The 12,752-nt window shown below is 31.1% G+C and overlaps 1 protein-coding gene across 8 annotated transcripts in view; it reads left to right on the forward strand.

Moving 5' to 3' along the window:
• Positions 1 to 12,752, forward strand: part of LOC134706282 (partitioning defective 3 homolog B-like) — a 44,117-nt gene that overhangs the window by 8,984 nt on the left and 22,381 nt on the right. For all 8 annotated transcript variants that reach the window (XM_063565060.1, XM_063565064.1, XM_063565063.1 and 5 more), the window contains 6 exons: positions 6,066 to 6,242; positions 9,011 to 9,105; positions 10,001 to 10,078; positions 10,446 to 10,571; positions 10,920 to 11,407; positions 11,714 to 11,853. In XM_063565060.1, coding sequence (XP_063421130.1) covers positions 6,066 to 6,242; positions 9,011 to 9,105; positions 10,001 to 10,078; positions 10,446 to 10,571; positions 10,920 to 11,407; positions 11,714 to 11,853 — 1,104 coding nt within the window. The remainder of the gene's footprint in view (positions 1 to 6,065; positions 6,243 to 9,010; positions 9,106 to 10,000; positions 10,079 to 10,445; positions 10,572 to 10,919; positions 11,408 to 11,713; positions 11,854 to 12,752) is intronic.

Here is a 12,752-nt window from a genome sequence, read left to right on the forward strand (position 1 = left end):
TTGAACATGAAATGTGACTGATATGTTATTCGAAGTATCACATTCTACCTGGTATTAAGCCTTGGCAAAATCAAACTAATATCTTGAGACAACGTATGGTTATTCTATAGGTATATATATATATATTGGTTTACTTGTCTAGATCTTAAACATTGTACAAATTTGTCAACTTATTACAAGTCTCTTTCACCTTTAAATCAGTAAATGTTTGTGGTATTATCAGGGTAAACTGCTTTCCTGCTGAAGTGTTCACTTATGTAAATTTATTCAATTTATTGGTCTGTTTAATATTTCTATTATTGGGTACTTCAAATAGAAGGTTAGACTGGATACAGTTAATTGGGGCTTCATGTGTAGATAAATAGAATAACAATCTGTGAGTGTGCATGTCAGGCAATAATTAGCAGGTATTCTCACCTGTTCAAATTTATTTTAAATTTACAAGTAAACTGTAATTTAAGTGATAAAGAATATTAAAACATCAGTCATTATAAATTATGTTTTATTTATTATTTACTAGGTACTACCTTTTACATATGCAGAAGTGAAATTTTAACAACTGATTGATCAATATGATTTACTATTTGATTATTTGAATCTCTGCAAGCTGTATTATGCATAACCATTTGCTATTCCTTTATTTGAAATAAAAGGAACAGAGATTTGCCATTTGAATTATTGTTATTTTATTGACTTTTAGAGTACTTCAGGTACAATGTTCTTTTCAATATATCTATTGTGGATTGTAGACAACATTTTTCAATGTTGTTAATTAACATATCTTTGGCAATTATTATTTAAACAACTTTAGAATTATCTAAATTAACAGCAAATTATCCTTTTGTATGTTAAACACCTTTTCACTTTTTAAATACCACGTTTCCTTAGACTAACTTTATGAAAGGCCATATTGTATCCTGATTTCATTGTGTCAATCTAGGTTAAAGTTTATCTTGGGTAGTATCATAACACTAAATATTTTCACAGTCAGGCATGAATTAACCTCTTTTTGAATTTATTTAAGGTCTTTTATTAGATTACACTCAAGATTGTCCATAGATCAGTTGGTTTCAGTATCTTTTATATGAGAGAAATGACATTAAAATGGTTTTTTTAAATTATTTAGGGCATAATTAGTCCCATCTAGAAAATGTCAATGGAAGTAATATTATTAATGTGTTTTGATTTTATAATTTAAAGCAGTTGTCCCAATTTTCATTTCATTAGACGGGGACAGAGTAAGCTGTGATGTTAAGTTCATTCTGCTTAAACCTTTGTGAAAGTAGCAGAAAATGATATGAAAAAAAACATTTTCTAAAACAATAAAGATTCAATGTCATGATACAGTCTTATACATGACTAATTTTTAAATGATGAAGATAATAAACCTATATTAGCAGTGTAATATGATAGATTTGGAAAGTTACTGCCCAAATACCTGTGTCAAATTTATCTAGTCAACCTTTGTATCTTTTATGTTATAGCTAGTTTCTAAAAAATTAAAGAGGTAGATATAGATATACCAGCCAAGCAAAGAAAAGTGAAATCTTTCACTGATATGTAAAGCACTAGTACACACATTTCCGCTTGAATTTCAAACAATAAAGATGCTTCCAAAAGATAGTACCAAATGCTAATTGATGAGGCGGATAGGTGTGTTTTTACGATTGTCTGTATTTAATGATTAAACATCTAGATTTCATTAAGGAAATGAGTATGAAGTTAAGCAACAGTCGTACATCAGACATTGAGATAATTAGATGATTGAATTAGCCTTACCAGACTACTCATCAAACTATCAGATGTGCTACTAATTTTCTAATGTATATACTGAAGTATCTTCTATCATGAGTTTTATGTCAGACTGTTCCTACTGAAGCTTTCGTTTTTAAATAATTAACCCTTTCCTCCATGGATTTTTTTTCTCTCACATACTTGATTCGCATAGGATTTTTTCAATAAAAAAAAATCATCTGAGACCCAGGGTAATGTGCTGACTGCCTTTAATTATAGAGGGTATAGTTGAATACTGTTTTAAATATTGTGTGAATTTCTACAGAGGAAGATTAGCACAAATAAAAACTGGCATTTTATATTTTGATAATTTTATTAATACTAGTATGCAGCATTTTCTGAATTCTTACTTCTTTTGGTCTTTGATTGAACAATCTCAAAAGAATTGTACAAAATTTCTGAATTTGCAGTATTTATAATTCTAGAATGCAGATGTAGAAATAATTATTTTGTCTGATACTTTGTTACTCAATGGGAATAGATAAAGCTGTGATAGAAATTCTCTGTGTTTCAATTGACTTCACATCCTTATATATCATTTGGGTATTGTCCAAGAGAATAACTGATGTATAGAACACATAAATAGGGAACTTCATTGATTAATTTACCAGATTTATACATTAATTCAATTATTGGTAGATAAGTAATGTACACACAAACAGTAACACTTAATACATCAGAAGTTTATTCTCTCAAGAACTATGAATGACAGCAGTTTAGCCTGTTGAGTACTGTAAATTCAGAAATAATGGCGTTGTTTTAATTATTGAGAAAAATGTGACTGGGTTATAATCTGAATTATTTAAACTTGCATTTTTGTCGAGCCTTCCACTTTAGTCGAAAAAAGCGAAACTAAGTGACCCTACATTGCGGCGTTGGCGACATCCACAAATATTCACTCTGATTAAAAGTTTTTGTAATTTTTAATAACTTTCTTAAACTATTCTGGATTGATACCAAACTTGGTCAGAAGCTTGTTTATGATCAGGAGACAGTATCCAGAACAAATTTTGTAAAACTATAAATCCGTTTTTCTGTATTTTACTTTTAAATGGACTTAGATTTTCTGCCAGGAAACAACACATTCACTGTGTGGTTAAACTTTTTGAAATTTTAATAACTTTCTTATACTATTTTGGATATGTAGCAAACTTTGACAGAAGCCTGTTTATGATCAAAAGCTAGTATATAGAAGGAAGTTTTGTTTTGTTCCAGTTAAGATTACATTCAGTCTGTAGTTAAAGTTTTAAAAAATTTATTAGATTCATAAACTATTCTGGATTTTTACCCAACTTGGACAGAAGCTTCTTAGGCCACACCAATTTAATTTCTTGTTCTACGGATTTTTGGACTCCAAAAATTGGGGCGAGCGAGCGATTTGAAAATTTTAATAAAAAAATATTTAATTTGCAAATTTTTGAGGCGAAGCTTAAAAAGTAAAGACGAGCGATTATATTTTTTTTTTGTAAACATAAAATAGTAGGTTTTGACTATATTAAAACTTGATTTATCTCTTGTACCTTGACATTTCTTTAATTTATGAAGTATGTTTTCCCTGTTCAACAAGAAATAATTGAATAATTAAATCTGGTCTATGTATGTGTGACTGACAATGAGACAATTCTCCATCCAAGTCATAATCAGGTTCAGAACAACCCCTTAATGTTATGAATATCCCTTTTATGAGGGGTCAAAATATTCAAGTTATAATATATTTTTTTTGTAAAAACACTTTAATACAAAAGGGCTTATATTTTCCCAAAGAACTATAATATTTGGTATTAAATGTTCAAAACATGTCCAAGAATTTTGTAATATTCCTGGACTTTAACCATGTTAACACATTTACTTCAATCATGTTAACAGTTTAATATTATTCAAAATAAGTGGACCCATCCCTCTTTTAGAAAAGTTGTTTAAAATACAATGTATTTCTCCTCTTTTTGAGTAAAAAATTCTAAGTTGTCAAAGGTTTTGTATAGTAGCACTGTACAAATCCTTAGTATTTCTATTTTCTTTTCTACAACAGACTGAACAGTAAACATGGTAAAATTTCCCCTTCAAGGCCCTTGTCTGAGGGAGGGTTGGTCCCAACCTGATAATAACAAACATAGGTCAGAGTACGGCCTTTTACACAGTGCTTTGATCAAGACCAACCAGCAAGCTATAAGGGACCACAACTTAGTATTGTACACAATTCGAACAGGAAAACCAACGATCTAGTCGCCGTCAGCTGAAATTCGTAGCGGTTATCAATTGAAATAATCTAAACTATCAACCACGTTCACTCGAGATATAGTTTTTCACATTCCATTCATAAATCGCAAAAAGAAAAACCACTACTGACCTACCTTTTAAGTGATTGCACTGTGATAATCCTGACCTTCACATTTTCCAAGACTATTTTCAATGGTGGAATCCGCCATTGTTTTTTCCGGAAGTGTTCTCCTGGAGTTCAATTTCATAACATTTGCATAAAGCGCGGGAAACCGTATCACATCAATGAAAAGAACATTTCAGGAAACTGCGTAAATGACGAATTTCACATGTAAACAAATGATCCTCATAGAAACGAAGATGGCGGAATTACAATGGAAAACATTCTGGAAAATGTGAAGGTCAGGACTATTACAGTGCGATCACTTAAAAGGTAGGTCAGTAGTGGTTTTTCTTTTTGCGATTTATGAATGGATTGAGAAAAACTATATCTCGAGAGAACGCGGTTGATAGTTTAGATTATTTTTACCGATAACCGCTACGAATTTTAGCTGACGGCGACTATAAATTATACGAAAAATTTCCAAACGGGAAAATACCAATGAACCACATCAACAAACGATAACTGCTGAACGACAGGTCTCTGAATCAACGAGGACTAGTGTACAAACCTGCAGCGGGTATCACCGTCACCATACATTACAATTGCAGTTGAAGGCAAATCCTTCAGAAGTTCTTTGTACTTTATTTTAACAACGAACATTTTTTTTATAGGGAAAATAAGTTAGGGGGAAAGAAACCAACGTTTTGTTCTGTACTGGTATTTCTATTTATATCGGAGCACTCCAGCTTGGAATACATGCTGATGCTGAAACAAATATTCTCGCAGATATTTACAGTGTTATGGGGTGTTGATAGGTTAAAAATCGTTATATAAAGGCTAGACTGTGATTTTAAAAAACAAATGTTGAGATCTTTATATAATATTTACAAAAAACGGTGCGGGAAATGGACATGATTTCATTTCCGGATGCGGGAAGCGGGAATATAATAAAAATAAAAAAAATCTGTTTTGAAAAAAATAGGTGCGGGCGGGTCCGTCGAACAAGGAATCAAATTGGTGTGGCCTTACAATCAAAAGATACCATAGTATCAAGAGGAATAAATTTAATGGTTTCTTCCTCATTTTTGTTGAGTGTGTGTTTAACAGAAAGAGTAGGCAAGAAGACACTGGATTCAGCGGAACCCTTACAAAATTTTTATGTGTGTGAATTAAACAGAAAGTTTCTCAATATTGCAAAAATATCGCAAAAATTAAAATCGCAATAATAAATGCACACAATAATTTCTGAATTTACAGTATTTAAGGCCTCTTTAGGAAGATGCCATTGAACTCTTTATTTTACAGCAAATTAAAATATAAATTTGAAATATACTTGAAGTTGATTGTAAGAGATTTGAGTGTATTTTTTTTTTTATTGAAGGACAGTTTTGATTATTGTAATTAAACATTGACCAAAATGAATTTACAATTGTTATGTTATAATTTAAAAAAAAATTGTGACCTTATGATATTTTTCATCTAGTTAAGATTCATTTATAATACAAAACATTTCTCAATGACAAGAAGATTACATAATTAATTTGTTATAAATCAAAGTTGTTATAAAATAATATAATCACTTTGTTATACTGTGGTTGCATTGTATATAATTAATCCATTTTGTATCACAGCAGTAAAGAGATACATGTATTTGTTATTGAGGCTGGAAAAGGTGTGATTGTGAATGTCTTTATATGTAAACCTAAGTGGGAAAATGACTGTCTTTAAACAATTTGATGGAGAGGCCTATCCATTTCTAGAATCGACAATCGTTAGTCCTAATTGATTTATAAGAGCCAAGATGACAATGGTATAATTGTCAGATTATTATTCATATGTACATTAGGAAACAGACTATAAGTGATGTGTATTGGGTTATTTTACCTATGATATTTGACATGTATTAAGATATGTATTTATTGTTTACCTTTCATATGTTATGTTCTTACAGGTGATCGAGGAACATTCCTCTGACGGAACTTCTTCACCCAGAAATGGAACTCAGAATCCTGCCACCACTAATCCATTTAACAGATTCGCGAGGGACTCATGGCGGCAGTCCCTTGGGAACAGGCCAGACATGTACAAATGGTTGGTGGCTCAGGAAAAACAACAGGACCGAGTACAGGTAATTAGTTAGAACTATACATAATGAAGTAAATAAACAAATATCTATATGTGAGAAGAATATATGTTAATTAGCATTATTGAAATATACCTGGAAATGAAATTGAGGTACATGTATAAGTGTTCATACGGGTTAGAATTCACAGCAAATGAATTCAGTTTTAGTTAAAGGGGAACTTTTATTTCATTACAAGTTTAAGGATTATTGAAAAATACAACTTTATTAAAATATATACATGTACATTCATATATAAGGTAAGAGTTTCCAGTTAATTCCTATCACTTATTATTATACATGGAGTGTGGCTATATTGCAATCAGGAAATACTGTTGTCACTGGTAGTTTGGTAAAGAATCATATTAAATCAGCTTGACAGTGATGGTGCGAACACATTTCACATCTGTCAGACACCTGATGAACCTATTATTAGTATTACATGTACTGAACAGAATCACTTCATGTATTGCTTTATTTAATTACAAAGATGTATTAACTATAAGTCCAGTGTGTTCATGTTCTTCAGTCCACATTAATTATTATCACATCTATACCTTTGAAAAAGAGAGATGAACCCTAAAAAGTAAGCCAAACTCTTTCCTTGTTTTGATACTTTGAATTTTTGTATATGTTGAATTAACTTTAATCATTTTTTTTTGGTCGTACAAATAAAAGAGGTAAACAATCCCCTATTAGCATGTGTACAGTGGTACATATTTGTTATAACTATATTTTACTAGTCTCACAACATATACCTTGGCAAAAACTCAGATCCTAGTGTCAACCTATAAAATTAAATGTGATGGATATACACATACAGGTGAAAACAGTTAAATACATGTCGAAAATAGAAGTTTTGTGGGGGTTCTTTATATAGATATAGGAAGATGTGGTGTGAGTGCCAATGAGACAACTCTCCATCCAAGTAACAATTTATACCCATTACAAACTGTATCAGGAGAGAGTAAGCATGGTAAGCCAGAATGGAAAACTTTTCAAAAGCTATTAACCTTTGAAAAAGAAAATATTTTGTCACCCAGAAATATAATTGATAAATTGTTCATTTGTTGACACAGTTTATAAACAGGTAATAATAGGTACAACAGGATGATAGACATTTATATCTTTATTACATTACAAATGATTTATTTACTATTAGTCCAGTGTGTTCAAGCTCTCCAGTCCACACCAATTATCATTATATACACTGATCTTATGTAAGAGAGGTGTCAACTAGAGAACTAAGTATCATGAGTAACTTGTTCATTTATATATATATATTTGATAAGGCTATGTATGTAGGTAAACAGTTGTTTTTATTTTGATGATTGACAAAACGTATTGTTATCATTATTAAACTTAAAATACTGTTTTAAGATAATATTGAAACAAGGATAATGGTCAAGGAAAGGAGGTAAAATGAAATAAGGACAGAGGTCAAGTGAAGAATGTAAAATAAAACAAGTAAAAAATATAGAACATAAATGTAAAATTTGGGATAGAAATAAAACAAGGGCAAAATGTGGGATAGAAATAAAACAAGGGCAAAATGTGGGATAGAAATAAAACAAGGGCAAAATGTGGGATGGAAATAAAACAAGGGCAAAATGTGGGATGGAAACAAAACAAGGGCAAAATGTAGGATGGAAATAAAACAAGGGCAAAATGTGGGATAGAAATAAAACAAGGGCAAAATGTGGGATAGAAATAAAACAAGGGCAAAATGTGGGATAGAAATAAAACAAGGGCAAAATGTGGGATAGAAATAAAACAAGGGCAAAATGTGGGATGGAAATAAAACAAGGGCAAAATGTGGGATAGAAATAAAACAAGGGCAAAATGTGGGATAGAAATAAAACAAGGGCAAAATGTGGGATAGAAATAAAACAAGGGCAAAATGTGGGATGGAAATAAAACAAGGGCAAAATGTGGGATAGAAATAAAACAAGGGCAAGGGGTTAATTAGAGGTTTTACAGAACACTTAGGGCACAAAAGAAGGGGCAAGGTATGACATGTATATTGGTGTCATTTTGGTAAGAGACCTCTAAGATGCAACAGCGACATGTAGAATTTTGAATTCTTACCTCTAAGAAAGTCTCTTACAAAATGAATGGTTTTGTATTCAATAGGCTATAATGTTAACTTGACATTATGTCATTTTTTTGTTTGGTTTAAGAATGCACAGCTTCTAAATTTTGTTTCTAGGATGGATTCATAAAATTGGCTAGAATTGGTCAAAATTGTAGTTTTTAGCAGTTTTGGGGCATTCATGATTTTGTTATCTGCTAAGAAAATAAGTATTAAAAAGTAAAAAATCTCAAAGTGCACACATGGAGATATGATAGTTTGAATTTAACATATGAGAAAAAATTGAATACTATGAAAATGGCACTGGTCATACTGGTGTAAAATAAATAAAGGGGAGGAAGACTTTAGCATTTGAATTTATCTATAGAATCTGAATTTCATCAGTCCTAGGGAACCAGCAATTCCCTGTACAGATTAAGTCTAGGCTCAGTCCCTGAAATGAATCCCTTCTTAACATAATCAGATTCAGAATGCTCCATGTGTCATGTTGGCCAGAATGGCACATAGTAGGCTTGGTTGGTATGGTCTGCTTTCATTGTTATTGTATAATTGGAGTTATTCATTAACTTTTCCTCATTCCCATCAGAGCTTACAGGCTCTTTAATTCTTTATTTTTTCTTTCTCTGTTTGATTTTTTATTTAATTTTAATTCATAATCCAATGATTATATGTTTTGATTCAGATGGAAAGGAAAGAGCCCTTGGGTGGAGTCAGTTCTGATGTGAAGAAAGATATCCCAGATGTTATCAGCAGAGTTCACCAACCACATATACAAGGGTAAGATTATTATACTGGATTATTTATATTATTTTTCATAATTTTATGTTCAAACATTTATGTGATATGATAATTACTCAGTTTATAAAAAAGTCAAATAAGATTAAGTTTCGTAGACCACTAATCGGAAATGATATGGCGGTATATTTTCTTATGAGGAGTCTTTGATGAACATAAGGATTAATATATCAATTACACATAAAGTCTGACAGAGCGCAGTAGTTCTATACAAAGTCCTGAAGGCAATGAAATTGGAAATATAAAGATGTCATATATATTTATAAGACCTTATTTTCTCTCCCTCATTGAAAGTAGTCTGAAGCATTGACATAGGTTTTACTTTTTCTGTTGCGGACACATTCACAATAATGAGACCTTTTAATTCAGGTTTAATATGGTCAACTGACCTAAATCTCATGACAAACCCAAATGGTGAGGTCAAATATTAGGATGACACAAATTCTCTGTAATTACACAAGACACCTCTAAATAATAAGATTAGATTGGTTATTTGGTTATAAGGATTATATCACTATATGTCTGACAGGAAATTTATGTCATATGCCCTCAACCTCAATTTCATGTTTCAGTGCACAGGTTAATCTTTCAGAATTTAGTCTGTAAACATGATTGCTCAATGATATTCTATATTTAGTTATTGGAGTGGATGCAAGGACTACATTTCTGTCATATTTTTTATGATCATTCAGTGACCTTACAAGGTGATCGTTTCAGTGAAACTTGTAAACTGAAAATTACTTTGACTTTTTGCTATTTTGTACTTATTGGAAAAAACTTAACATTTGGTTAGAAAAATAATTTGGTCTACATCAGATCTGTTTCTATATAGTTATCCAGTCTCTACAATAAATATGTTGTTCTTTATTTTTTCCAGAAGTATATTAATAAATCTACCAACAGAAGGAGGTCCTCTTGGTATACATGTGGTTCCCGATTACAATGAAGAAGGGAAGTAAGTATCTGATCGGTCAAAGCAAATGACCCTTCTCAAAATTAGTAATTTTATATATGAGCATAAGATATAAACAAATAAAAGTAGCTAAATTACATAATCAATGTAAAACAAAATAGAAGGTAGCAATTATATAGGTAGAAATACTGTTTTAAAGAATTTAAACATGCACACAAGTTTGAAAAATAAAAATTGAAACATGGAAAATCTTATTACGCGAACAACCACCACCAAAAAAAAATCCTTCTGTCTTTTTAATAATTTATAAAAAAAAAATGTTTAATTTTTCCTAAGCAACGCATATGTTGAATAACGTTGAATTACATTGACCAAGACATGTTTGTAAACTGTTGTCTGTAATTTACAGAGAAAATGGATTACTGGTACATGGAGTTGAACCTGGAGGGAGGGTTGACAAAGATGGTCGTCTGCGAGAAAACGATAGAATTGTAGAAATCAATGGAATCAGTTTAGTTAATGTCAGCTTTATAAGGTAAAATCAGAGTCACATCTTGTCAACAAAAATACAGCACATTATTATTTATTTATTTTCAACTGACAAGTGTAACCTTTTGCAAAAAAAATAATTCTATGTCGTTCATTTCCTGGTGTGTGTCTTATATTGTCAGAAGATATTTATCATGAGCACTGATAAAGTTAACAATTGTCTTTCTTAACATTAAGCTTTAATTGGCAAGTTCTTCTTCTTCCAATAATTTGCATACCATCTCTGTTGTATTATCGTAAATGACAACAGAAAACAAGATTACATTATTCATATTATGTGTAGTGACTCATTTTCAACCTGAAAGTTAATATTACACAAATTTTGTTTTTTCAGTGCCAGACAAACATTTAGTGAATCTATGAAAGGAGATGAAATCAAAATACGAATTGTTAAAAAGAAACCAGCACCAGCCTTACCCAAACAACCACCACCGACCCTACCAAAACCAAGGGGATATTCTCCAACAAAACCTTCTCCATTGTCCTTGCCACCACCAAAACTAGACAGTTCTAATTGTTTATCTCCAACTGGTCCTGATAAAACTAGTACACCTACTGATTCTGGTCCCAGTTCTAGCAATAGTCCATTAGGCTCAGACTCAACAGATGGGAGACCAGTCGCCAGAGATCCACAACCAATAAAACCAGGACCACCTATTAGACCTGGTTTACCAAGCAAACCACAGTCCCCAACAAAGAAAACTCCACCAGCAGTGCCAGTTCGAGATCCCAAGACTTCACTGTCATCTCAAGAGAATGCAATTATAGCTCCAACTAATACCAAGAAAATTGGAACAAAAATTTCGCTCCAGTTGAAAAAAGGTATTTACTACGAAAACTTTCTGAAATTTTATCAATAGTTGATATAATCTAGCTTTTATTCTTGTTCATTGAAACTGAAAAGATTTGTACAGTTGCATTTATGACATAACTTTAAATGCTGTATGCTTTGAGTCTAATGGTATTTAAACATGTGGTTATGATTGAAAGATAGCTTAATTGTAGCATACATTTAAGTAAAATGTCATACTAAAAAAATACTGTACTCTTATGATAAATGGAAATAGAAAGAAGATTTTAGAAACACACTTTTACTAACTTTATTATATGAGTTTTTTGTTGATACAGGTCCATCTGGTCTGGGATTCAGTGTGACTACAAGAGACAATCCGGCTGGAGGTTTTACTCCTATTTATATAAAAAATATTCTCCAGAAAGGTGCAGCCATTGAAGAAGGCACATTGAAGGCTGGTGATAGGCTTCTCATGGTAATATATAATATTTCAATCAACATGAACTTGTAATTACCCAAACAGTGTCATTAAATTTGAAGTAAACAAAGCAAAAAGTTACAAAGTTAATAATGCATTTTACTGGACATTGTAATGGAATGAAGGTCCTGTTTTGGTAAATGTTTTATAAATCTGCATATTTATGTATTTATTGTATAACCTCTCCATGAATCATATAATATTGAATATTTACTTTAAGCCTTATAATTTTTACCTTCTAATCAGTTCACCTAAAAATATCTTCATCATCAAACATATATTAAAAAAACACCATTTGCAGTTTATATATATAAAAAATTCTGCGGAACCCATTGTCTCACCTACTTTATTAATCTAATAAATGTTTTAAGAACTTAAACTGAAGACTGCATGTTAAGTTAACTGGAAGAAAAACTAAGTTCATATATAAGTAATATACCTAAAAAAAAAAGGAAACATATTTTGCCAAAATTTTATTCTAGATACTAGTTTTTGATCATAATCAAGCTTCTGTCAAATATTGGTAGAAATCTAGCATAATTAAGGAAGTTATTAAAATTTCAAAAAACTTTTAACCACTGAGTGAATATTTGAAAAAAATGCAGGCTCGACAAAAAGAAGATGTGGTATGATTGCCAATTTGGCAATGAGACAATTCTCCACAAGAGACCAAAATGAGATAGACATTAAAAACTACAGGTCACTGTACAACTTTCAACAATGAGCAAAGATCATATATATGTTACAGTAAATAGGTGAAATTAGGAATTACTCGTAATTACTAAACATTTCAGTAAATACCTGTAATTACTAGCCAATTTAGTAATTACATGTATTTACTAGTTGTTTCAGTGATTACTGGTAATTACTGATTTTTTCTGTCATTTTTACAGCTA

Source organism: Mytilus trossulus, chromosome 2 (assembly GCF_036588685.1).
Source record: "Mytilus trossulus isolate FHL-02 chromosome 2, PNRI_Mtr1.1.1.hap1, whole genome shotgun sequence".
NCBI lineage: Eukaryota > Metazoa > Mollusca > Bivalvia > Mytilida > Mytilidae > Mytilus > Mytilus trossulus.